The 27,043-nt window shown below is 45.6% G+C and overlaps 2 protein-coding genes across 7 annotated transcripts in view; both read left to right on the top strand.

The window, feature by feature from the left end:
• LOC115380696 (signal-induced proliferation-associated 1-like protein 1) overlaps window positions 1–17,360 on the top strand; it is a 45,770-nt gene extending 28,410 nt beyond the window's left edge. Inside the window, exons 7-21 of one of the 2 annotated variants that reach the window (XM_030081858.1) lie at window positions 295–452; window positions 3,941–4,520; window positions 5,627–5,901; window positions 6,096–6,353; window positions 6,607–6,756; window positions 6,891–7,054; window positions 7,182–7,264; window positions 7,688–8,106; window positions 9,096–9,320; window positions 10,049–10,211; window positions 10,382–10,586; window positions 12,282–12,431; window positions 12,651–12,780; window positions 13,428–13,506; window positions 15,189–17,360. In XM_030081858.1, the coding sequence (XP_029937718.1) occupies window positions 295–452; window positions 3,941–4,520; window positions 5,627–5,901; window positions 6,096–6,353; window positions 6,607–6,756; window positions 6,891–7,054; window positions 7,182–7,264; window positions 7,688–8,106; window positions 9,096–9,320; window positions 10,049–10,211; window positions 10,382–10,586; window positions 12,282–12,431; window positions 12,651–12,780; window positions 13,428–13,506; window positions 15,189–15,332 (3,183 nt within the window). In that variant the 3' untranslated portion in view covers window positions 15,333–17,360. Of the gene's footprint in view, window positions 1–294; window positions 453–3,940; window positions 4,521–5,626; window positions 5,902–6,095; window positions 6,354–6,603; window positions 6,757–6,890; window positions 7,055–7,181; window positions 7,265–7,687; window positions 8,107–9,095; window positions 9,321–10,048; window positions 10,212–10,381; window positions 10,587–12,281; window positions 12,432–12,650; window positions 12,781–13,427; window positions 13,507–15,188 lie in introns of both variants that reach the window. The other variant, XM_030081857.1, reaches the window with a different exon arrangement.
• Window positions 17,361–18,283: 923 nt separating this feature from the next.
• LOC115380713 (regulator of G-protein signaling 6-like) overlaps window positions 18,284–27,043 on the top strand; it is a 42,490-nt gene continuing 33,730 nt past the window's right edge. Inside the window, exons 1-3 of one of the 5 annotated variants that reach the window (XM_030081891.1) lie at window positions 18,284–18,350; window positions 18,459–18,528; window positions 22,687–22,785. In XM_030081891.1, the coding sequence (XP_029937751.1) occupies window positions 22,699–22,785 (87 nt within the window). In that variant the 5' untranslated portion in view covers window positions 18,284–18,350; window positions 18,459–18,528; window positions 22,687–22,698. Of the gene's footprint in view, window positions 18,529–19,930; window positions 20,327–22,686; window positions 22,786–27,043 lie in introns of those variants that run through there. The other 4 variants (XM_030081890.1, XM_030081894.1, XM_030081893.1 and 1 more) reach the window with 4 other exon arrangements.

The raw sequence follows: 27,043 nt of genomic DNA, 5'->3' as shown, positions 1-27,043 counted from the left end.
CAGAAAATGGAAAAAAACCCACCATGACATCATTTACTTGGGAAGAGGTGATTCAAAGAGAACATGAGAGTGAAGGTGTGTCATTAAGAGGAATGCATTGTATGATTTATGGCTCTGCTATCAGATTTGAGTCCTCTCTCGCTGCCATGATAAAGAAGGCTTTGCTTTCTTTTGGTTTGCTCTTTTGGCTTCGGAGTGCATCATCAAATGGAATGCACAATGTGTTGCGGCAGGCTCAGATGTCAGATTGAAGTCCCATTCCTCCTCATTAATGAATGTTTCTTCTTTGACCAGTTGCTGAGGAAGCGCCACATAGGCAACGACATAGTGACCATCGTGTTCCAGGAGCCTGGCGCCCACCCCTTCACCCCCAAGGCCATCCGCTCCCACTTCCAGCATGTCTTCATCATCGTCCGAGTGCACAACCCCTGCTCTGACAGCACGTGCTATAGGTGGGTCTTTTTTTTTATTTGACCAGGAGAGATCAAAGAGTAGAACTGGACTCGAGAGCAAACCAAAGAAAATTGAGGTTTTATAACGTCAGAGAGTTTGTTCCTTAAAGGTCAGAAAGCTATAGGCTTGTTATCATAAAGCCACCAATTCAAATAACCTCTGAAATCACTGGGGAAACTCTTTCCCCTTTCTCAACATCTACTGTCACGGTGCTTTTGAGCAAGATATTTTTAACCAGTGGAACTGCTGCTGTGTGGATGTACTGGCCAGCTCCTTGTTATGAATGTGAATAATGGATTATTCATAGGTTATCCACGGCAATTTTTATCTTCCCATGTATACACGGAAAGAAACAAACAAAAAAAAAAGTTAGACAGGAAGAAGGGAAGAAAGAAAGAAAGAAAAAATTTGAGATTCTAGAAAAGTGTTATACTATGATACTGCAAGACTGGCACCAAGGTTAAGGTTAGCACATCAGTCATGAATATATATGGCTACATCTAGAGACCTAGGAGACTCATTACAATAAAGTAGGCAAACTGACCTAACACACTGGCATTTCTGAGCTTCTGGCTTCGGCGTTCAGAATTTGGCCCTTTTCACGGTGACCTCAAAAGCTCCACGCCATCCTGAGTGCCTACCGGTGGCGTTTCTTCTGGTGCAGGTAGCTAGCATTAAGACAAAAGCATTGACTGGGAGGCATGGCTCTCAGAAGCACGTAAAAGCCTGTTGCGTGACCACTGCCTTGCGTGCGCTCGTGTCTTTGATGGTGTAAGTATAAATTTGTTTGATTATGGTCGACCAAGAGAGATTGGCCCTGCAGCGGCTGTCTGGCTGATGGAAGTCCTGCTCCTCTTCCTCTGCTGGCTGATTCTTGGCCTCATGATGATCGCGGCGCAGCTCTGTGACATTCACACTTACGCATCGCTACCCCACCACACACAGACAATCACTCAAGTGCACATGCTCACATGCTGCACTCTCCATTTTATGTATTTCTCTGTCTTTCATGTGCATACTTATTATGTACACATATTTACTCTCTTTCTCTTCCTTTCTGTCTCTCATATTCAGTTACACGTACACCCACAGACACACACATACCCTCTCTTTCCCTTGCGCACGTACAATAACTCACTCAAAAGCTCACCCCTCACACACACTCATAATACAGTGCCCCCCTCCCCCTGCCTGCCACTTTGCCTTTGGGCAGCAAGAGCTGGAGCTTTCTGAAGGAGTTAGAGCCACGCACATCAAGGGCTCCGTTCATCCGGACATGTGAGTGTGAGTGGGAAGGATTTTTGAGAGCAGAGTCCCTCAGAGCTCACAGAGTCCTCTTCAGGAACGGACGGGTCAGACCAGCCTTCTCTCAGCTCACACCCGCGTCAAAGTTGGGCTAATTTATTTTGAGCCCTCCTCCCCTCCTTTCCTCTTCCCGGCCCCTTTTTTCTGCCCAGCCCACCTGTCCCATCGACTGACTTTTTTTTTTTTTGTTCCTGAAGGGGGGCATCTTTGATTTGGAGTCCTGGAATGTTCTCATAGAAGAGAGCGAAAAAAGGGGGAAGGGAGAAATGCTGGTTCTCCTGGTTTTCCTTCTGGATGACATAGAGAGGAGTGGGACACTGGAGCCATGAAGACAACCTAACCACCCCACCCAGCCTTTGGATTGGATTGTACTCATTGTGTGGATCTAGCCACCATACATCAAGCCTCCTGTCCCGACTGTTACATGGAAGACCGTTTGTGTCGAGTCCGCTGCCGGATGGTTTCTCAGTGATGATTGAGAAGAAAATGATGGATGGATGAGAGAATAGGAAGGCCGTTAAACAGCCACAAACATCCGCCTCTCAGTATTTAGTGGTGGTGTATTTCGTGCCGTTGGATTGACAGCAAGACAGTCAAGTTAGTATCGGTACAGCAGCTTCATTTAACACTACCACCACTGTGACAACAATTCAGGATATTTTGCTTAGTTATAATTTGAGGAGCATACACACTATTTGGTGAAGTTAACAGGTGAGTTGTGTGTGTGTGTGTGTGTGTGTGTGTGTGTGTGTGTGTGTGTGTGTGTGTGTGTGTGTGTGTGTGTGTGTGTGTGTAGTGTGTGTTGTTTAACAGCATGTGAAACTTGTGCAGAGTGTGAAGTTGATATATTTGTGCTGATGAGTTTGTGTCCATAGAGTTCAGCTGGACACACACACACACCATTCACATGCATGCAAGCTCAAATGGCAATTACAGGCTAGCTTGAATTCCATTTACACACAGTCAGTGACATGGTGTGATTTCTCTGGCGATAGCTGGGACTGTCTTTATATCTTGTGTCCCTGATCCTCTGCTTTCTGAATAGCGTCACTACTCTAATCTGTATTAAAGTATAGGTTATGATTTGTTGAGTCATCTAGTTATTAATAGCCTGTCGTTGCCTGCCGCTCCGATTTGGATAATGCCCAGGTCATATTGAGCCAGACCGGAGCATTAAAGGAGTAAGTGGCCTGGGGCCAGCTGGGTGCTAATCTGCTGCTTTCAACCACTGCCTCAAAGTCACATAGGGCCAGCAAGCCGAGATTGCATAACTGGAGCTTTGTTTAGGAAAAGTAGGCTGTGTCTTGCTTGCTAGTTCTAGCTATAGCACAGTGAAGCAGAGAGCGCCAGTGTGTGTGCGCTGGTAGCTGGCTTGTCAGCTGTGATTGGATGTATATTATTTATACACTGGGTGTAGTCAGGCATGGGTTGCAACATTACTGCTGCAGGCAATGTCTGTGTTATCTGCTTAATGGGCTGGATGGAGACTTGTCAGGACTGTCACATCAGTCTACTCAAGCCCAGGTTTCAATCTCACCATACTCACAAGGCCTCTGTATATGCTAAACTTGCTGTTAATGAGTATGGAATTCTTGCTCCTCTTTGCTTTATCAGTTCCCTTAAGGATCATGCAGACTGAGAGAGTTGGCATTAACAGGCCACCAGATGCACGTGATCCAAATGTGTATTATTCAGTTTGTAAGATAATCAAAATTTCCGTAAAAGCTGAATTGCAAAGCTATAAAGTGAGCCCAGTTCATTATGAACAATAGGTATGAGGCAGCATAATCTACCTGTTTACTTATTAATAGAAATCCAACTCTAGGACGACCATTGTGTTGGATTGGAATAGGAGAGCCAGAGGGTAACAAGAGGAGAGCCCTGCCCACAGGAAATCAGCCGCCCTCCTTTATTCTCACAATTGAAGCGGGTCAAAGGCTACAATACCTCAGGGGAAACTATGCAAAGATACTTCCACTACTCTTTTTATGAGACCATATGTTTGTCCTTGTTGTGAATCCCGCCAAGCTGATTTTTCTCTGTCGCTGGTAAAACATGTTAACACAAAGACTTACAAGGGTGTGTTGTCAGCAGCCTGACTATAGTTTTCCGAGTATGGATTATGGTGTCAGCGTATCATTGACCTTGTACCCCTCTTCCATACACTTCTCTTTCTCTGCAGTGTGGCTGTCACCCGTTCCCAGGACGTGCCCTCCTTCGGTCCCCCCATTCCCAAGGGCGTGACATTCCCCAAATCCACTGTCTTCAGGGACTTCCTGTTGGCCAAAGTCATCAACGCTGAGAACGCCGCCCACAAGTCAGACAAGTTTGGAGCCATGGCAACCCGCACACGACAGGAGTACCTACGGGACCTCGCAGAGCGTCACGTGACCAGCACCCCAGTAGAGCCGACCGGGAAGTTCCCCTTCATTTCTCTGGCCCACAAACGACGGGAAAAGGTGCGTCCCTACAGCGGGGCGGAGCTGCGGAGCTTGGGGGCGGTGACCTGGCAGGTCCACGCCGAAGACCAGGTGGCTGGAGCCGAGCGCGAATGCCTCTTGGCCATTTCCAATGACTTCATTATCTTACTAGACCAGGAGGCCAAGGCGGTCGTGTTCAACTGTGCCACACGTGATGTGATTGGTTGGTCATCTGGGAGCCCCGCCTCAATGAAGATCTACTACGAGCGTGGTGAGAGTGTGTCACTGCGCTCCATCAACAACAACACAGAGGATTTTGGAGAGGTGGTCAAAAGACTGGAGGTTAGTGGGGCACGGCTGCTCTCTGTGACGTCCTGACAATACATATCATTAACACACACATCATCTACTGCAGTTATCACAGGTCAGCCTGTGCCAAACACCTCATCACTGACAAATAGCTTGTAATGAAGTGTGGTCGTCATTTATCTCACATTCTTCCCAAAACTACCAAAATTACAAGAAGTCAGTCATGAAGAATGCAAAGGTCATAGCCTTAAATGTGACCATAGAACAATTACAGAAGAGAAAAGTATGTAGTGATGTTTTGGTGGTGTCAGTGGCTTTCATTCCTATGGTAGAGAGTGTTAGGTACATGTGATGTCCACTGTCCATGACAACAGTGGTATGAAATCATATTGTGGATGTTATGATAGCAACATAAGGGCGTAGCCTCTAATTACACTGTCCATTGAAGCCACAACTCTTGTGTTATAACTATATGATTATAAGTCATGCTAAGCATAATGCATAGTAATTTGGTGACATGATGTCATTACTGAGGTTTTGAAAATATGCAGGTGAGGCAGTTTTGTGGAAGATATTTGGATTATTCCTCTGACAGTGTATCTCCATTTGCTGATGATAATCAAAATGAAGAGTTACCACTACCTGCTGCTGGTACTGGCACGTGTCTTCCTTTGTACAGCATGACTGCATGATTGTGATATTTCTTGCCATGGCTTTTGATGTGGGCATCCTGACATGCAACAGAGCTGTAGCCTGATATCTGGCACTGTTGCTGTTGTGGTTTGCTCCAGGCCTGCACTAACCACTATTTACTTCTCAGTCAACTTCACACAGGTATAGGAAGGGCTAGACAGGGTGTGTGATGCCAGCCAATTATCAGGAAGTGTCTTTAAGCATCCAAATTAGGGGTTTTTGTATTCATAGGTTGCGATGAATAGATCATGTTTCAGCTTGTGTGAGGTTGCTACAAGGGTCAGATGAGATTTATTTTAAGAGATGTGCTTGGGTGCAGGGCAGTGCATTACTTCACCTGCAAAAGGCTCAGAGGGATTGGTTAGAAACTATTCGTAAATGTCTCTTTAATTTTGCATATTCTTCTGATTTTTGAACCTCCTCCTCTCCACGGATCTATCCTCCAGCTGTTGACCAAGGGCAGTCAGACCACAGAGATGACCCTGCGCCGGAACGCCCTTGGCCAGCTAGGATTCCATGTCAACTTTGAGGGCATTGTGGCAGAGGTGGAGCCCTATGGCTACGCATGGCAAGCTGGACTCAGGCAAGGCAGCCGACTAGTAGAAATCTGCAAGGTGGCTGTGGCCTCGCTGTCCCACGAGCAGATGATCGACCTGCTCCGAACCTCTGTCACGGTCAAAGTGGTCATCATTCCCCCGCATGAAGACTCGACACCTCGCAGGTAGAGTAGAGAGGACGTACTGTACATGTGCTAGGGAGATTGTTTTCCTGATAGGTCAGTCTCATTTACTTTTACAGCACAAATCTGTCTAACAAACATAAAAGATTAACATTTGCTGATTCTGCAGCTGCTTGTGGCTCACAAGAGGCTGTAAGCATAATGTCTCTGACTGTGATTGCTTCATGTGCCGACAGAGGGTGTTCGGAAATCTACCACATGCCACTAGTCGACTACAAGAACCACAAGGAGGGCATGCCCTACGAATTCAAGTTCCCCTTTCGCACCGGCAACAACAACACCAAATGGCCACGCACTTCATCCAGTCCCCAGACACGCACTGGTGGTTCGGGGGGAACTCTGATCAAGGCCCCACCTTCAGACTTCACTGACCGAAATGCTGCTGCCATCCCTCGCAGTGTGTCCAGCGATGGACGACCCCTCAACCCCAAAAGGTTAAAAAACATCTCTGCCTCTTTCTTGGTGGTGTAAGAAATCATCTCAGCCTTGTAGACTTAAGTCCCCATGAGTTTATAGTTGCTTACATTTTCACTCTTGGTGTTGGAGGCATACTCATGCTTCATTCCAGCTTCCATTAAAAGATATTAAAAAGTCATGAAAGTTATAGACACCCTGAATTCATAGATGCGGTGTGTCCACCTACACTGTGTCTGTCTTTATGTTGTCATCCTTATGCATTACCAGCAGATATTCCCCAGGAAATGACAACTACGCTCTGGCCTGTTCCATTGTGATGGGACGTTCACTGCACAACGCAAACTCCCCCTCCAGTCTCCCCTACACAGAAAGCAGCACTATGGGCTCCAACCACTGGAGACAGAAGTCCATGCCTGATGGGTAAGGTCACCTGTTCTTCACGACCATGTAAACAGACCCTAACCCTAACCCTAACCTAACCCTAAGATTTGAACCATTGTCTGCTGAGTGCTTTACTTGGCGCTACAAAGTCATCCTCTCCAATTTTCCTCCAGGTTTAATAACAACAATCGCCACTCACCAGTGTCATCTGAGCGGCAGGTAGTGGGTGAGGGCGTTAATGGAATCAAAGCCGCCACCGGTACTGGCTCTGGTGTCGGATGGGTCAGGACAGGAGACGGGGAAGCATCCAACAGACTGGGGGACAAAACCAGTTCAGGTAGGAGCTAAATGGACTTTGGTCTTGGTGTTAGTGAATCGACTTAACAATATGACTAAGCTCGGACTCCTAATAAGCTATCACTGCTGCACAGGCTTAATTAGCCATATGTCCTTGCTTGCTTCAGACCCCGCAGTCTCCAAGGCAGTGATGCCTCGACTCCAGCAGCCGGAGCAGACTGGCCACATGTCTCCTAACAAGAGTAATAAGGTGAGCACGTGACACCAAACACAGCACTTACTCTCCTCACAGCTCTTGGACGACAAGTCACAGGATGGTTTTTGTAAGCACCCTGGTAACCAAATGGCTGCTGTAGAATCCCTGTTAATGGTCATGTTCAGTGTTGCCCACCTGCAGCAATGAACAGTCATTGAAAACTCCCCACATCAGCTAAAATTCTACAGTGAAATAAGCAAGCGCTTGCAGTATGTCATTGAGGATGTATCTGCCCTTAGAAAAATAAACCATCCATCCACCTTCTACAAAAGCAACTTTGAAGTCACTGAGTTTTCAACTGATGGAGGACACACAATGTATGATCACGTGGGGAAACATCCGATACAATACTCATCATTTAGAGAATAATGTTTTTTGGTTTTGAAAATAATAGTTTGATCTCTTATCTCTGCATAGGCGGACACTCTGTATTCATCCAGCCAGTCCAGTAGCAACACACTTTCCAGCAATGCCTCCAGCTCCGCCCACAGTGATGAAAAATGGTACGAAGGCGGCTCACGGTCAGGGGTGCGGAGTGACCTCGAGCTCAACGGCTATCTCCAGGGGACCTCCGCTGACAGTGGTATTGATGCCACTTCCTTCACCGCCACCCAAAGCAGCACAGCCTCCTCCACCGGTGCCTTCCGCGCCAAAGACAAGATACCCTGGCAGGATGACCCGGGAGGCAGCCGCAGGACCGCCAATACTTCCTCTCCTACACCAGACTCTCTGGTCTCTGTGGGAGGAGCTGAGATCCCGGCCAAAAGCCCCTCAGCTTTCCCCCTCGCTCTCGATAGCGGCTCGTACACCCTGAGCGATGGCGCCTCCCACTCCAGGTGCGCTACTGTTCCATTCGAGTCAGCTTTTTAAGCAACTGAGGAAATTGTATGCACGCATCAATGTTTCATTAAACAGACAGTGATTCATTGTAGTCCAGATATATCCTGTACTGTCCCAGATGGAAAAGTCCAAAGCTCTGCGGTTTGGCGTTAAGAGCGGGAAAGAGGAGGAAGGAACTGTTTGAGTGTATGTGAAATTGTGCATTTGTGTGTGTGTCAGTGTCTCAGCATTCATGGTAGAAAGGCAGATCTTGAAGTTGCTAGAAATTCAGACAGTGAGCTCAGCACCGTTCCCCCTCTTCTAAATCCCACTTCCTTTGAATCAATTGAAGCTTTCCTCTCTCTCTTCTTCACTCAGCCAGAAATAACTCCTGTGTTACTAGACCTGCACACTGGAAACTTTGTTTTATACCACATGCATGCCTGTGTGTGTGTGTGTGTGTGTGTGTGTGTGTACGTGCACACACACACACACACACAGAAAAAAAAATCTTTGAAAGATGCAGAGCTTTTATGGCAAAGTGTAGAGAAATGTAATTTGAAAGTGTTGGAAATGAAAGACAAGGACACTGTGTCCTATTTTGTATTTATGAATTCATCAGTTAAGCCCATCTACAGAAACATATGGTGGTAGCAGATACAATGATAGAAAAACTTGCCTATTTTCATTTTTTTTTTATTTATTTTGAGGAAAGTTTGTATCTGTCTGCATATGTGCATCTGTCTCTTAATATTAACAGACTGTGTATATACACACACAGACACACTGTCTGTGTGTGTGTGTGTGTGTGTTTGTGTGTGTATATATATATAGTTATATATAGTTGTATATATATAGTTTTGAGGCTCTTCTGTACACTCTTTTGCTATTTCTTCAGCCTCTTGGTACTTCTTTCCTTTGCTACCCTTTTCTTTTCTGATCACATGAACGTGTGTGAAACCTCTCTTGACCTGTATCCCTTGCCATCGCCCTCCACTCTCTGCAGCACTCAGAGCTCTGGTCACTCAGGGAGCCCCATGGGCCAGGGCTGCAGCCCCGGATCCCCACAGGAGGAGGCAGCCGCTAAAGCCACATCCCCCACTTGCCAGAACTCCCATTCCCCAGGGCCCAAGAGCTTCTACCCCCGCCAAGGCGCGACCTCCAAGTACCTGATTGGCTGGAGAAAACCTGGGGGCACCGTCAATTCTGTGGACTTTGGCAACACTCGCAAGTAAGCCTTAACAGAGGGAATAAGTGAGCAATGTTTTTACTAAGCATCTGTGAATGATTAAGCTGTAAGTCACACTGTGCTGGGTGTTTTGAAAAGAATTTCATTCAGTGTAGAAATGCATCCCGTTGATGGGGGTGTTGATGTTTGAGAGAGTGGAGGAGGGAGTGAATATTTTGTCAGGCTTCCCACAGACTGCCCAGTGCAGGTTTCAGATGTCTTTATTTCAGACAACACTGCCACCATGTGGTGTAGCTGTGTTTTGAAGCTCCTGCAGTATCACTCCTGCATTTTTGTTTTGTATCTCTTAGAGAAACTGTTGACTAAAAAATGCTTGCTGTTATTGGTTAATTCTTCATCTGGTCATCAGTTACACATGATACCACAAATACCACTGATTAAATTTAGCTCACTGGCCTGAAGAGGACACTAAAATTACAGCTCCAAACAAGATGGCATATTTGTTATTCCTTGTCCCAGAGGGGGATTGCATTATTTAAGAGATCAGTGTGTTCTCTTCACACCTTGCAGCAGTAAATCAGCCTTCTGATATTATAGTTGTGCAGCTCCACTTGAGCAATTTCGTGTTTGTTTTTTCATTGACGCATACTCTTTGGGTATTGGCAACGTCCAATTACAGGCACACTTTTTTAACATCTAGGTTACCACTATACATCTGTGCCTGAGTCGAGTCTGAGGCTAACAGTTCCTTGTCTCTTTCTCATCACCAGACGTCACCAAAGCGACGGTCTGCTGGGTGGCCAGCCCCAGCTCAGGGCCAATCTTCGGGGCTCCCAGTCCCCCCAGCGTAACGCCCCAAAGTCCAGCCTGGAAGAAGACCTGAAGAAGCTCATCATGCTTGACAGCCCTCCACCCACTGCAAACGAAGACAAGGTACCAAGGAAGGCAGCTGCTTAGCATAGATTTAAAGCTCAGTAGTGCAAGTTCCATAGTGCAACACTTAGCCTAACCTCTCCAGACTTTCCCCTTATATATAATACCATGTGAAATATCATTTTTAGTGACTTTGATTTGCTTCTGTCTTTGCCCATGTCTCTCTGAAGCCATTATTCCCCGGCCCGCCCCCAAGTCGCCGCTCCCTGCAGAGGACCCTATCAGATGAGAGCATCTACAGCGGGCAGAGGGAGCCTTCCTTCTGCAGCGGGCAGCGCGACACACCCACCGACCTGCTGTTCAGCTGCTCCACCATGCCACGCTCGCCCACCTCCCGCCACACACAGAGCCGACGAGCATCACACAAGTCCCTGGGTAAGCCCGTACAGCTGATCACAAAGGGGACTGCAGTGTCATTTTTTCCTTGTTCATCTGGCATATGAAGTTTAATGAAAAGAGATTATTTGAATCCATGAGAGAACTCCCCCTGTTAACACTGATTAAACAAAGATAAGTCGTCTGACTTGAAACCATACAAGTCAGTTTTGAATTTTTTTGATCAGTAATTTGTATAATTAGTCCAAATCCAGATAAGATCAATTTTATTATCCCAAAGGGATTTTTTTTTCATGGATTGAAGTGTTGAACTTAAGCTGCTTTGATTACAAAATTACAAAATTATAAGATAAAAATAAAAACAATTGAAATAGATAAGACAATGAACAATAAAAAGGTAAAAAAAACACAGTAATACAATATTAAAAAGAATTAAAACTGTGGAATAATGAAGAATTACATGTAAGACATATCATATATCAGATAATGGGGATGTAAGTGTAAAACCCTTAAAAAGATAACAGTTCTCTCTCCAAATCTTCAAATATTACACCCTTTAAATTAACTGCATGTTGGAGAATCCGTGTATCATTCGTTCTTTCTATTTTCAATTGCCAATCAAAAATTAAAAAATGAAAAAGTGACTGGTTATTTTGTTATTTGTTTTTTAAACTAACACCAAAATCCAAAATATGCATGGTTTTTCATAGTTCAATTTTAGGCTCGGATCAAAAATACGAAATGGAAAAACGGGAATCAGGACTGAATTTGATTTTATTATTTAATTGGTGCGGTTTACGTGACCCAGAAGTTTGGTAATGAGCGGTAGCTCCAGCAGATCACAGCAGCCAGGTGCATTCAGTCCCGCCACCCTGATCACCGCCACCATGGATAGTTATTACATGTTTCGAGGACCAAAGCGTGTAACTCTAAAAGAAGAGGACATGACAACCGAAAAAATCAGCTGAGCTGAGCGGCACCGGACGCTCACCTGTCAGATCCGGCAGACCTGACCGGGTGGGCGCGGTAGGGTACCGTCCAGTGCCGCGGCCGGCACCGGACTACTACGACCCGGCCCGTAGTAGTAGTAACATGGAAGGGCGTAAGCCAGTAATTTCGCCGAGGGCGGCAACATAGGCAGAGCCGCCACTGTGCAATTTCACAGAAAAGGGCTGGGTTTCCCAGATCGGTTAAGAAGGTCTCCGGAGCTACTACCCATCATTGTTAAGAAGCTCAGCTGATTTTTTCGGTTGTCATGTCCTCTTCTTTTAGAGTCACACGCTTTGGTCCTCGAAACAACATGTAGGCCTAATAACTATCCATGGTGGCGGTGATCAGGGTGGCGGGACTGAATGCTCCTGGCTGCTGTGATCTGCTGTGAGCTACCGCTCATTACCAAACTTCTGGGTCACGTAAACCGGACCAATTAAATAATAAAATCAAATTCAGTCCTGATTCCTGTTTTTCCATTTCGTATTTTTGATCCGAGCCTAAAATTGAACTATGAAAAACCAGGCATATTTTGAATTTTGGTGTTAGTTTAAAAAACAAATAACAAAATAACCAGTCACTTTTTCATTTTTTAATTTTTGATTGGCAATTGAAAATAGAAAGAACGAATGATACACGGATTTTGGAGCATCGCTGTTGGCCGCCAGATCTAGCTTGTTTTCTGTTATTGCGGAACTGTTATGAATGTTGTCTGATGTGTTTTACTTGCTGGTTTCTCTCCAGGAGACCTGTCAGCCACGGAGAGCTTGGCGGTGGAGCAGGAGAAGAAGAGGCAGCAGCTGCAGGATCCTGTCCTCATGCCCCTGCCTGACACCGGGGCAGACCGCCCGCTGGACTGGGCCCACCTGGTGGACGCTGCCAAGGCCTTCGAGGGTAGGCACACCGTGTTCCTGTCTCCTGCTCAAAATCACAAGAATTAAAGGTTAAAAGGAAAAAAAAAAATCGAACTTCGCAGTGGTGGCTTTGATAAGGATAAGGATATGCTCGACTTCATGTAGCAGCCTGTAATCTTTATTCCCACCAGAAGAGGGCAGAATTATTCTGTCTCTACCCACTGTCTAACAGATAGTCTTTACTCTTTATGTCATTCAGAGCAGAGGCTAATCCTGCTAGCGGCCCAAGAGGAGAGTGCCAGGGCTGAGAGCACGGCCCCCACCACCAGCAGCAGCAGCCCCCAGCAGGCCGAGCCTCAGGCGGCCCCTGTGAGGCAGCCCTCGCCCGAGTAAGAGCCCTTATCTTATAGCCTGTGACCAATGTTCCCTCTCCACCACTGGTGTCCAGCGCCATGCCATGGAAGACTCCGCAGGTTTTCATTCCAATTCAACACCACAGCAGCTGGTGTCAGTAATTAGTCCCTCTCTCTGGCTGAAAGTATGCTAATCAAGGAAATCAGCTGCTGTTTGGTTGGAATGAGAGCCACGCATACGTTTCCATGGCACTGGCTTAAAGGTACCATCACCTGTGACCTGCTATGAAACACAAAACCCTTAACCCTGAACACACACCACATTTCTTCATCAGTTCTTCATTTCAAGACTGAACGCCTTAATTCTATTTAAAATTGAATTGATTTCCCTAGAAACGTCTTGATTCATGCACAAAAACCCTTAATTTTTCCCATGAATTTTAAAACTCAGATTAAAGAGTATTTTCAAGAACACATTAAATTATTGATAGAAAATTAAGTAGAAAATACTGTCAGCACCTTAATTTTTTTTTTTTTTTGCCCTAACTCCTTATTTTTTCATGGTCCCATTACATGAAGGGGTCTTGTTTTGTAGTGACCACTGCTTCATTCTGTGCTGTGCTGAAGGTTGGCACTTGACACTGTGTTGCCCAAGCTAATGTTGGGGCTGTCCCTCCTTACAGTGAGACTCCAGCCTGTTTGATGGGCAAGGTGAGCCAGCTGGAGTCCATGGTCAAGCTGCTACAAGACGACCTGAAGAAGGTGAGCTGTGGTTCAAAGACATCGCATATTTGTTTGTGGAAAGTGAGAAGTCCAGTCCTGTCAGGCAGACATAACCACGGCTGTTATAGTGGATCTGCAATAAAACAAAGTCACGCCGGTGCTCACCCATGTTCTCGAAAGGGTTTCCTCTGCTGCACGTTGACCTTTGCTGTTCTGTAATTTCTTCCAACTTTCCACCGTTGTTGTCGTTGCTGTGGTTTCACTGAGTTTGAAAGCTAAAACCCATCTCGCCAGTGGCCACACCGTGACCTCAGGAAACACATTTTTGGCCATAACTCAAGAATTCCTACACTAATTATGACTGATGATCTTGGGCACCCACCTTGAAATCTGGTGCTTAGATCTCCTGTTCTGCTGAGTTGAAGATGTTTGTGCATTGTCTACTGTCATGGCACGTGAACACAGCCAAGGAATTAGATTCTGTTTTTCGTTTCTCTGAGTGAACTTACACACTAATAGACATACAGCAGAGCAGCAAAGCTGAGGCAAGAGGAAAGACGATGAATAACAGAAAGAATCATTTTCCAAATACACTAGACCAGGAAGGGTGGCTTATCACTGGAGTCACTTTGTTCATAGAACAGCAACCCAAACCACATCATGATCACTGTAGTAGAGAGCAGTTTGCCATACATAGATTGGTTTGGCTGCTGTACACAGAACCACTGTTTTGAGTTGGGAATTTCACCTGCTGTTGAAAGCCTGGTCTTTCCATTATTTCCTGATTGAGCGCAGAATGGTGCTCAATTATGAGGTCAGGGTAAAAGTCTCCAACAATTATTGATGGTGCATTGATGGTTTAGTCATTGTGGATCTGGGCACACAGTTCAGCACAGTCTGAAGTCTTGTTATTAACACACTGGATTCTACTGGATGTGAACTGCAGCTTGACTGGTTGGTGGCGGTATGCAGCCACGAGGCAATATTTCTAGTTTTTCAACAAGCTTATTGATTATCGTCCAAATTACCCTGGTCACTCATCTTTGACGGAAATAATAATATTCGATTAACTTGTTTGTCAAGTTTCTCGTGATGTGAGCATGGGGTTAATGCATTTCCTATGTCACCATGGTCATCAAGTAGCAAATCAGTTCAGTCGTGTCCAATAAAACCACAGAAAGGAAGTCCACAGCTTTTGCCACAATTCGCAAGCCTGTCTATCATCGTAGCTCGGATTTTCTTTAAGAATGCATCATGAAGCTTTTAAAAATCATTTTTTGTGTTATTAAATTGTAGCTTTTAACTTTTTGACTGTGCCATGAAAACATGCAGAAACTCTATTTTGGGTTAATTAACGTTAATGTGTTAATGTATTAGCGTGTCCACTGGAAGGCTGAAAGTGAAACTGAGTAGAAGAGCAAAGGTTCTGGTGGAGGTCGCTCCTAGACAGATATACACGCTACACCATCTCTGCTCTCGTTTATGACCTTAAACTATACAGCTCGGGAGGAACAAAAAGGAAGAAACTCAGATCTCGGAGTGCTTTACGAGGAAGACGCATAGGCAGAGCCCTAGGCATATTGCTCACGTGCTATTTTTGACCTTCTATATGTGGCAGCCTCTGGTTACAGCTGTCCTGAGGCACACATCACATAACAGGCTTGAAAGGTCATAAAAATGACTATGTATGTGTTTTTTTTTTCTTCTAATAATTCTACCAGGAGAAGGATGCCAAGGCGTCACTACAGGCCCAGATTCAGAGCCTGCGAGAGGACAACCAGCGTCTCCAGGAGGAGTCCTACAGCGCCTCGGCTAAGCTCAAGAAGTTTACCGAGTGGGTCTTCAACACCATCGACATGAACTGACCCGCACCAGCACCGACTGCTCACCACTACTCAAGTTGATGTGAAACTCATCAGTTGTTCAAAGCTCTACAGACAATAGGCCAAGGTCTGTCATCATCCAAGCGGGCTCCCCGAGCGCCCGCCAATACCCGGAGCTTCACTCGCCACATGAACTGTAGCGCTCACGCTCTGACAAGCCAGTGCTGACACGGACTAACCTGCCATCCTTCTTCAGCTTTTTGTGGATCTTTCATTCAGTCGCCATGAAAGATTGAGGGCATCTTATTGGGAAGAACATAGGACGGGAGTTTAAAAAAAAAAAAAAAAAAAAAAGGAGTGGAGGTGTAGAAGGTTTGATCAGCATGCAGTCCCTTCCCCTGGGATTTTCTGGATGATGTGTTCCTTTGTGTCCAGTCTAATGGATTGTAGGTATCCATGCATGTCCGAGAGAACAAGATGCTGAACACAACCCTAGGGATTTAAAGTGAACGCCCTGTTAAACTCCTTTAATTTAGCTGCCCCTCTAACTCAATAACAGGTGAACACATGTTTTAAAGTACAATTTGCCAACACATTTTCAAATGCACTCATGCCAGTTGCTCCACATGAATTCTGCCGATAGAGGTTGATGCTTTCCAAGGGTTAGGTGACAGTGTGTTGTGGATTTATCACCGTCTAGATATTGTTCAGTTTTCCCAAATTTATAAGAACAGCACTGATTTTTTTTTTTTTTTTTTTTTGCTTAACAAAAAGAAAACAAGCTATTAGAGATGTTGGGAGGTGTCCCCCCCCATACAAGATGTCATTATTTCTTCCTAGCAGTGTGTGTAGGTAGACACAGACAGAATCTTGATTGATGAGGTTGATAGCACATATTGTAAACACTGTAAGGTCAAGTGCGCGTCTGTGTTTCTTCTGTAAAAGATTGTACAAGTGTATCAAATGTACGATTTATAGAGGGTTATCGCAAGTAAACGTTTTATAGGACTACTGGTCACAAGCTGATAAAAAAAATATATATAAATATATATATTGTGAAAACAGAACAATATGGGTGCCATAAAGAGTTTGAAAGTTGAGCGTCACTTATTCAGATTTGTCTTGTAAATATCTATAATTTTAACATGTATTTTGTCACCTCTGCCCTGGATGCTATCTGTAAAGAGTATTTATGATGAAGAGGATAGCCAAGAAAACACAAAACAACAGCTAAAGGCAATTCCACATCTGCATTAACTCATCACAGTCAGTATGAGGGGTTGGCTGTGTAAATAAACTAGAAACAGAGGAGATGCTCTAATTAAAAAAAAAAAAAAATAGAAATAATAAGTTTATTATTATTTCTCCTAAAAGTGTGATAGTAAAGCCCAAGCCTTGCCTGCTGCGATGGATTGATTGACAGTGCCACCTAGTGTTGACACCAAGTAAAATGTAACATGGAACTGACCCCCGTCCTTCATCCATAGCATGCTTAAAGGCCCCACCGGAGAAATCTGATCCTCGATGCTCTCAGTAGATTAAATCGGTACTGATCAGTACGTAACAACATAAAAATGTTGTGTAAATCCTGAAATTCCAGCTACAGCGCTGTCTGTAGCACATAATTCTGCTTGTAAGCCCAACCTGAATTTGATCTTTAGATGAAAGCTGTGGCATTATATGAGACAGAGTCCCTGTTTAAGCCTCTTTACTGTGCCCTTTTATGCCCTGATACTGTACAACCTGTATATAAGAGAGACGACTTTGATGCTCATCTCAATTTGCACCTTCATTCTTTTTTTTTAAGATTATTTTTTAATGCATTTCTGCTCTGTTAGCTCCAATACAGTGGAGAGAGTTGGGAGAGATGGCCAGGGGATGACACGGGACAGAGATCATTTAGCCGGACTCGAACAGAGGACGAAATGAGCCCCAGGCCCCTATACAGCGGATCACCCCTGCACCTTCATTCTTAACATGTGTGACAGCATGTGATTCTATTTCCTTGGAGCTGTGATGTGTAAAAAAAAAAAATGTTTATATCCATTAAAGATATTTTGTTGAATTACACTATCTTTGTCATGCATGGAGTGGTCTTTGGAGCCATGGTGTGTAACTTTGAGACCTTTTGTGAGGTGGCATTTTTGTACAAGTATAGTCTTAAGAGCACCCTTTTCACTTTTTTGTCATTTTTTTCTTTTTCCATGCACAGAGGCAAAGTGAACAGTGCTGCATTAGGTTTGATTTCAGCCATATGGTCAATATCAGCAGCAACCAAGCTAGACATACATTGAGCAAGACTGTCCCTTAATATTTTAACAAGACAAACAGAGAGGCACACACAAGCAATATGTGTGTGTGTGTGTGTGTGTGTGTGTGTGTGTGTGTGTGTGTGTGCACAGAAGCCATTTGAGATGGCTTCCCCCACTGAAGTAAAAGGACACCAGGCGGCCAAGAGGAAGTTGGCTGCCGCTGTTTTGTAATTAACAGAGAGCTGCTGCTTTTCCACCTAGGGATAATTACACAAGGCAGCCTCGCAGCCTGACAAAGACTAGCCTGGACAGGACAGATTGATGGATGAGGATACCCTGACAGACAGAATAGCAGCGGAGAGGCGAGGGATGTCTCTGATGTGACGCCTGCAGAGTTACAGCTCTATAAAAGCAAGGCTGTATTTGGATGAGATCACATTTGGAGTGTTCCACATTTGGAGAACGTCTCCACTCGGCATCTGCACATCCTCATCCCTTGCCTCATTTTACAGATCCTCCCCCCTCCCATCTCAGCCACAGCACATGCAAGCAAGCTCCCTGCGGTGCCAGGTGTAATGTTATGGCTGGTAGTGTTCTTCCCTGGCAGTGGCATGGCTGTGAACAGGCTGTTTAATAATTTAGCATTAATGCAGATTATAGCAGGGCGGGCCCCCTTAAAGCAGATTAGAGCACTCCCTGTCTTCCTGTCTCCCTGCCTGCCTGGATGCCTGTCTGTCACCTTGTTAATGATGACGCTCCTTAATGCCAGAGCAGCTCATGGGACAGGAAGATATTATGCCGATTGCAGGTCATTGCAGTGCGGAGGCTGTGCGTGTGTTTGTAATTTGTGGTTATAGTGGGGATGGGTTGTTACATCATATTGCTATATGGTAAAGAGGCGTTGTTGTGATTGCAGACAGCTGATAAGGTGGGGGATGGGTGCGAGGAGGATATAATATGCAACCCTGCTCTTTTCTTGCTCAGAGGTAAGTGGTAGAAATGTGCAGTGTAAGCACTGAGGTCTCATACTCTAATAGGTATGCCACTCACGCAGGTGTGTAACCTCAGTTTCCCTTGGATGCAGCATTTAGTGAGAACAGCAGTTTTGAATTGTTTGAAATTTCCGAATTAATCTGTTTTGCGCCTGAAGGGGTGGAGAAAAAAAAAAAAATCCTGCACGAATCGTACTCTCAGTAATGAGGATTCTGCTCTCATCAGTTTAGCCGATAAAACCGGCATTCAAGGTCTGTCTTTTGTGTGGCGTCTGAATATGTGAAGTGTGAAATACCCTTAATACCTCCAGAAAGGAATGTGGCTCTGGGAGGAAGTGCACACACAGTGGCACGGGCATTGCAGAGCCAAGACCTCCAACACACTGTTACACGGTGCTGGGAGAGAGAACTGAGAGAAAAAACAAGCAAGATTGGTCTGTGATAACTGGTGAACTGGCTCTGTGAAAAAAGGCAGCCCTATGTGTGTGTGTGTGTGTGTGTGTGTAAACTGTGTACTGTATGTGTGTTAGCGCCTGTGTTCACTCTGCATGCATGCATTCACAAATTGGCCATGCCATGTATTTCTGGAGTATATTCCTTGGGGGGCTTTTGGGATCTCATTTATTGCAGAAAAAAGGTTCATTCGTTCGGGTTGCCATTTAAGCTTGAATGATTCGAGCGTTTCCATGAAGAGAGAGAGAGAGAGAGAGAGAGAGAGAGAGGGAAGAGGAAAAGACACAATAGAGAGTGGAGCGGCACAGATACAAGAGAGAGAACTAGTCCATTTGCCATCCTCAAGCACAAAAACTGGCTTTGTAGGGATCCGGGGACACACTGGAGCTTAAAAATATTTGGAAGTGAGCAAGTGTGAGCTGTGCAAATTTATACAGCACTGAATTACAGGCTGGCTTTATGAAATAAGCAACCTCTGGTACAGTGATGATAAAATAAACACAGCCGCTCGCACCGAAGCTTTGAATGGAAATTGAAAATCAGTGCCTCTGAGTCTAGTTTATAGGGATAGACAGAGAGGTAGATGTTGTTTTTATATTAACATTTCAATATCCCCCCCTAATGAAATGTTTCTTATTTTCAGCATCAGTGGGCGCTGCTGCAGTGTGCATCTCTCTGCCTCTCTGTCCTCCTTTCCTCTTCTGTGTACATCCACCGCTCTCTCGCTCTCTCATACACACACTCACTCGCTTTCTTGCGCACACAAACACACACACACGCTCAGTCTGTCTCTCCTCCTTCATTTTTTCTCTTTATATTCTCTCTAATTCCTACATCCCTCCCCCTTTTACTAACTTGATCTGCCTATTTCTATTGCTCAGCCTCTCTCTCTCTCTCTCTCTCCCTCCGTCTCTCTCTCTCTCTCTCTCTTTCTCTCTCTCGGTGTGTCTCACATACACGCACACACACACGCTCTCTCGCTCAGACTGAGGCACATGCAGACGGAGAGAGAGGGGATGAGTGTGGTGCGCACATGTGAGCATCTCCTGAACTGCCGGGGCAAGGCAGGACTGGTGAAGAGAGAAGAGGAGGAATAGAGGAATACTGCAGTGACCAGCCAGCTGCTCTCTCTCTCTCTCTCTCTCTCTCTCTCTCTCTCTCTCTCTCAGTCTCTCGCGCTCTCTCCCTCTCTCTCTCTCTGCTTCACTGCTTTCATCCCCTGTCTTCTTCATCCCCTTCTCCCCCTCTGCCAATTATACCATGAACCTGCCTGCTGCTTGTTGCTAAGGGGGAGCCAAACGGGGGAGCAGAGTGGACCAGGCATTATTTTGTTTCTAAGGTAATGAATGCTTCATTAGTGGCAGCTGTCAGGTGTCACAGAAGTTACATTGCATTAGGCTGTCTGCCTGCTGGGACTGAATGGGGCTTTGGGACTCAATCACAACACGGTACTGGATGGATCTAGTGCATGGCTTATTTTTTTTGTGCATGTCTGCATGTGAACTCTCTCAGTTTATTTCACCTGACTGGGCGTGTGTTGGCTTGGTTTGAGCTGCTGCAGGGGGGTTCTACGCCGTGTGTCTGTTTCAGGCTGTGTTTGTCCATATGTGTTTGTGTCATCATAAATCGGCTTGCCTGTGTGTGCAGTGGGCTTGGATATTTGTGTGTGTGTGTGTGTGTGTGTGTGCATGGGCGCACGCACAAGTGTACATACAGTGCATCAAGTGCATGTGTTTGCTCTCTGGCTGCGTTTCATTGAATGTCAGTGCCTGCGCTCCATCCTGTTCACTTTGACACAAGCTTTTAATTAGCATCTTGGATGGGTCTTCTGCGGACTTTGATTTGCATGCTCGGGCAGCTCGGCGAGGAGGAAGTAGTTCTCTAGAATTACAGCTCCCTCCCTGCTGTCCACAGGGGACCTATTGGCACACTATTGTTGTCTTCACCCAGGTGCTGTGCAATCTATACCGCCTGCCTTTCTATACAGTCTTCCAGGCTGATGCAAAGATTAGCTGTCTAATGTGTTCACAATCTAAACAGAGCACAGACGTGCTAGCCTGTGCTGCACTGCACATTTCTGGTGGCAATAATCAACGGTGGAGCGAGAGCATATGATTGCTTATTCACTCATGTGCATCCCCATGCTCCGTGGTGTAGCAGATTTAATTGGTGAACAGTTATACACTGTGGTGACGCCACCCCGCATGTAATCTGGTGGCGTGTTAAATCTTAACAAATTGATCTGAATATGTCCGTCTCTCCACCAGAGCCAGCATATGTAGTTGTTCAAAGCTGTTACATTGCAGGTTCTCAATTACATAATTCGACTCCTCCAACACACTCTCCAGCGGCTGCCCCTTGGCAAGATGCCGCATTGCCAGTTCAGTCAATGTATGAAAATTTCATATTGTGCCTGTTCATGTGTGCCAGTCTGGCTGCCTGTCATGAAACATGTCTCTGTGCTCTGGTCTTTTATCCCCCCAGCTTCTCCTCAATAGCTCAGCAAAGAGTTTCCTGTTCAAACACAAACAGTTATTACAGTAAATAGTGAAGCCCAGTGAGCCGTGTGATATGGGTTTCTTCTGTTCCTGGCAGCTTTATCCTCTCACTCTCCATTTTTATAAGTACCAAAAATTATGAATGTGTCAAACAGTGTAATCCGCCTCCCCGCCCCTCTTTCCCGCACACGATTAAAGGACTAACAAATGCTTTAACCTGTTAAATACACACAGGGACCTTCAATGGCAAAGGGGAGAGGGGGCTAAGAGGAGACTGTTGCAGCCCTGTTGCCGACGCAGGTTATGGAAATCCTTAGTTAAGCAGAATTAATGCTCCTGAGAGAGGGAGAGTGGGAGACACGGTGGAGAGAAAGTGATGGGGGTTGTGTGGAGGTTGTGAATAATCCCTGAACACAGGCTCTCAGAGCTTTACATTACAGCAGGACACATGACGCCTGGGGGGGTTAATGTGGAGAGAACAGAGAGATCAAAGGTGACCATCGCATCACTGCAGTTAATGGAGAGTCATCACTTACTAATGGTTAATGTTAGACACACCCACCCACCCACACACACACACGTGCACGCACACACACATGCTTGTTTGAACTCTGGCACATTCACAATTTCACAGTATTTACTGATGATCAGATCGCACACACACACACAGACACACACATGCACGCTGGCCCGTATTGGACTATCAATATCACATCTACACGGCCTCATGCATGTGTTATGAACATCAGTCCCTTGTGAAACGGCGCTGACTCATCAACTTCACGGCCACATTGACTATCTGTAGCTAATCAGCAGAAGCTATGTAAACACACACAGACTGTGCTGTGTACATAAGTCTCGGCCGCGCGGCGTGCAGCCAGCCGGACTTGTTTTCGTGATTTGACTGTGCAGCTCAGTCGATATTCACCTAGGCCTCTGCGTCTGACTGGCTGAGCTGTCTTATCTGCCCGTATTGTGACAGCCGTCTCCCCCGCAAGGGAGCTGCAAACATTTTTGGCAGCTGAATGAATGTCACAACAATAAAGGCTGAAGGAATTTGAGTCCCAGAGGAAATGGAGTAGCCGTAATGTGATTGGCATTTAAAATAATCACTTTGTTCAGCTCCACTGTCCCATGGACACATATCTCATGAACTGGGATCACGTGAGTTGTTGACTTGTTGTGTTTGCCTCTCTGACAGGACTGAGAGAAGATGGCGGAGGGGTCCAGAGACCAGGCGGCGGGGGTGGGCACCACTGATCCAGAGGACGACTCGCCCAATATGATTGTCTACAGAAAGGCAAGGCTGACTCTGTGTGTCAAACTGTCTCACATGACGGGAGAAACTGGGCGGCAGTCACCCACAGACAGGCTCTCATGGGTTCCTGCCCACCCAGTGTGTTTCACAATGTATGTGCAGCGCGCTCTGGTATCGCTGTCAATCTCAGGTGTCAGGAAGCTCTCAGCCTGGTGGGTCCTATCTGAAGACAGGCTCACATTTCTCTCTCTCTCTCTCTCTCTCTCTCTCTCTCGTGCTCCCCCTCCCCTCCCTGCAGGACCCTCTGCCCAACACTCTCTTTGCCACCAGTCTGGCAAGCTTCAGCTCTCTAAAGTTTTAATAAGCACTCAATCCCATCAGTATGGGTTTGGGTAGAGAGAGGTCCTTTCAGTGTCAAGGGTAATTACATCGTCCCCATGGCACCTCACTCTCAATAGCTGCCCTTTGATTGGAGAGGGTGAGCAGCATTGGTAGCTAATTATGTGGAGAAGGCTGTAGGCTGGGAGGAAACAGCTGATTCTCCAGGGCTTGGACTGGGAACGGCCAATGAGGAGGTGGATATCCCTCCACAGCCAATGAGAGGCTTGTTGTCTCTCCACCTGCACTCAGAGAAAATCTCCTTTTGATAAACACAGTATCCACCACCACCATAAAAATGAGCCCTAAACAGCCCACCGTTGACAGGTCCAGTCCCACTTTCACAAACCTGTTGTTTCGTCCTGCTCCTAATGAGCAGCCATTCATATAGAGAGACAAACACATTAGTGGAGAAATGGGGGGCGAAGAGGATGGGACATAATTGTTGACAATAGCTGCTTCAGCGGCAGAACTTCTCTTTGAGGCGTGTTGTTAAGTTTGCGATGCCGCGCCGTTCGGTGCTTGGTGACAGCTCCAAGAATTTAATTGCGCTCCCAACTTTGGAATGAACATTTCTAGCTGTCTCCAGCTAGTCTGTATAAACTGTCAGGACCTGGTTTGTGCTCAGCACACAAAGAAACTAGGTCAATAAATTCATGCCACTTTTGATAGTGATGATATTGCCAGTATATACTATGAACAGTGCCACCTGTCAACAGTTGGCAACTTGTATTGCTCAGGAAGTGCATCGCCAGCAACAATTTAACCTTCTACTGTAAATACCCAGCCTGTTAGGATGGCAGTGGGCATTTCCAGCCTCTTATTGTCTCTGGCAGGAATCCTGTAGGCTTTGACAGTTAATCTCAGCTTGGCCAGAGTGCTGCCAATGTGTCCAAATGAGGGACCCGACTAATCAAATTAGAACTGTATTTCTCATGGTCTCCATTCAACAACCTCAGCATGAAGGCAAATGGCTTCTCTCCCGGAGACCTGGATTCCATGACAGGTGTTACATCGTAGCTGTCTGGGAGGTGTGTGTGTGTATGTGCGTGTGTGTGTGTGTGTGCAATGTGTGTTTAAGTGCCTGCGCTGCACGGAAATGCTTTATTTCAGTATTGTCATTATCTTACATGTTTCATAAGATGCTGTCACGCTGCAGATAGAAGATAATGTAATGTTTCAGACTCGTTGCATGTAACCCAAGACATCTTTATGGGTTTTACAGTGGAGCCTCATTATATAATGCTACATGTGCCTGGAAGCGCTGTGTTTACAAGGCTAGTTTTTTTTGCTTGTCAGGATGCTGCCTGTGGGATTATTCATCATTTCATGTTTCAGTCATAGACAGTGACAACAGACTGATGATTGCGAGAGCGACAGGATTCATCTACACGCCTTGCTTTGAACGTTTGATATGGTGAAGTTCACTGAAGCCTTTGACTAGAATGGAAGGGCTTTGAGGAAGAAAGGGATGGAGCGTGCATACACTTTTAGCTGGATAAGCAATAATCATTTTGTTTCTTTTCACATCCCAAAGCCAAAACAACAAATAATGTGCCAGCTAAATACTTAACAGAGCTCACTGTGGGCCTATTACACCGTACAGCCTAGATTGGTTATTTTCTGTCTCGCTGCAGTGATCGCCACCTCGGTGCCAGTTGCTAGCTGACGATGGCAGAGAGGCCATGGGGGAGAGGGGCGCTGGGTCTCTGGGGGCAGAGCGCTCCTGGCCTCTGGACTCTGTGGGTGGGCGGCCTGGCACAGTGTGAAGAGGCTGCTTGGAGAGAGGCAGATGGCCACCAATATGCTGTGTTGCCTGGGAAAACACTACAGCTTCATCCCAAAGCCCTGGGCCCCTGTCATCTGGAACACACGGCAGCATCTTACCGCAAAGACCAAAGGCTAGTGTGGTCCCAGTGGCGAGTTAGCTGTTCTCGAAACATTAGTTAATGGTAGCTAATGGGTGGCCTAGTTTGTGTTTCAATATGGTTTTTCATATCCTCTGTTTTTCGTAGTGTTGAATCGTGTTTTGTCTGACTCCGACATTTGTAAACATGACATATGGAGCATGATTTGAAAATATGGTGAATGCCTATTAGCAAATACCATACTGTCAATTCATCTAATTTTTACTCTAACTGTGGTAACCTACTTGGTCCGATAGTTAGACAAAGCTGAAAGTTTTTACCCCGGCAGAGAAAACTAGTGTGTGTCTAGGGAGCGGAGAATATTGTTTTTGTCCAGTGTAGGTGCTGCAATATTACATCTTGCTGTTCTTCTCCCCCCTTGAAGGCAGGAAGTGAAGCAAAAGAATGCAATAACTGTGGACAACTTACTGCCTCGAGAAAATTTAGTGTAACAAAAGTTGCCTGCACACATACTGTAGCAGCACCATCCTCGAATGTGATTATACATACACACACAGACACACACACTCCATGCTGCGTGATGTCCCAAACAAGCTGTTGTGGCCTTCCTTGCTCTATTTGGCATGCTTAATTATTAATTAATTAAGTGACAACAAGTGACAGACAGCAAAAAAATGAAAGAAAGGGCGACAAAAAAGAAAAAAAGGCGAAATGAAAGAGAAATAAAAATGAAACGGTGACGAGAAGCACTGGGAAATGCAATTAGGCTACGGAGTGAGGCCGCTTTACTGCTCTGATGGGGTAAAGCTCACAAACTATTAATAGCTAACATCTCCAGTCCCTGAGTGTATGTGTGCGAGTGTGAGTGTTTTCCCCCCTTTTTCCCTTCTGTGACTTGAGGCCAAGACTGTGGTTGTTCAGAACTGCAACGGCTGCCTGGCTTTCGACACACACGGCTAATTGTTGCCGAAGGACTTGTAGCACGCCCGTCCTACCCAGAGAGAGTCGAGTGTTAGTGCAGCGTCCCTTCTTGGTTGCATTCAGGTCATTAAATGTTTGAGTGAATAACGCTTGGCAGCCAACTCCAAGCTGAAGGTGGGCAGCATGACAGTAGCATGTGGGGTACGGTGATGACAAACTCATCCAGATGTGTTTTAGGAGCCAATAGTGGGTAACTACTGATAGGGAACCATGCCAAAAAGCACAAAGGCACTACTTGGTATGAATGGCCTTCGGGGTGTGTAGCAGCAGGACTCTATTACTCTTCCTGTATCCTTCACACCCCTATCATCTCCATCATGTGGAGAACAGACTTTATCAGTCATCTCTGCAGAATTTCAGCCATCACACATGATAGAGAGTATTTTCCCCTGTTAAATGGATGTAAAGGCCAAGTGCACGAAAATATCCATATGTAAGACAAATCAGTACAGAAAATTCATCCATTTTCTATAAACCCCTCCGTTTCTCTCCCACTCTCTTCCTTACTTACTCGTCCTTCTGGTTGTTGCTAATTAATAATTGAAGCTCATTTCAAGCATTCCGTCTTTGGAAAAATATCTGGCCCACGGAGACATCATTCCCTTCCACTCTTTTATTCATAGCCAGCACATTTGTTCTCATCACTTAGTATTTTTATCTATTTATGTGCTTCTAAATGTGGAGAGAAAGAATAGCGGGGGGAAAGAACAAATGATAAGTAGAAAATTGATGGGTTTTTAATCCATTAGTGTGAAGCCATATTTTCAGTCACATTGGACAGTTTCCACTTGGCATAAACAACAAACAGGGAAACTTTAAAGTGGATTTGTGTCCCTGCGGAAAAAGCCACGGGTGATTAACACAAGTTATCACACTTGACTCACACCCCTGGATAGATGTTGAATCTAATATTGCCTGAGTGACAAGGGAAGATGAAATCACTGTCAGTGGCAATGCTAGCCTCCCTCGCCATCCATTTGCTTCCCGCAGCAGGTACTGACAGCTAGTTGGGTTTGGGATGAGTTAGAGAGGGCCAGGGGCTCCGCTGGGCTCTCTAGTGGTCCTGGTCGGGG

Source organism: Myripristis murdjan, chromosome 22 (genome assembly GCF_902150065.1).
Source record: "Myripristis murdjan chromosome 22, fMyrMur1.1, whole genome shotgun sequence".
NCBI classification, from domain to species: domain Eukaryota; kingdom Metazoa; phylum Chordata; class Actinopteri; order Holocentriformes; family Holocentridae; genus Myripristis; species Myripristis murdjan.
The sequence above is the reverse complement of the archived record's forward strand: the minus strand, read 5'-3'. Positions and strand labels throughout refer to the sequence as shown.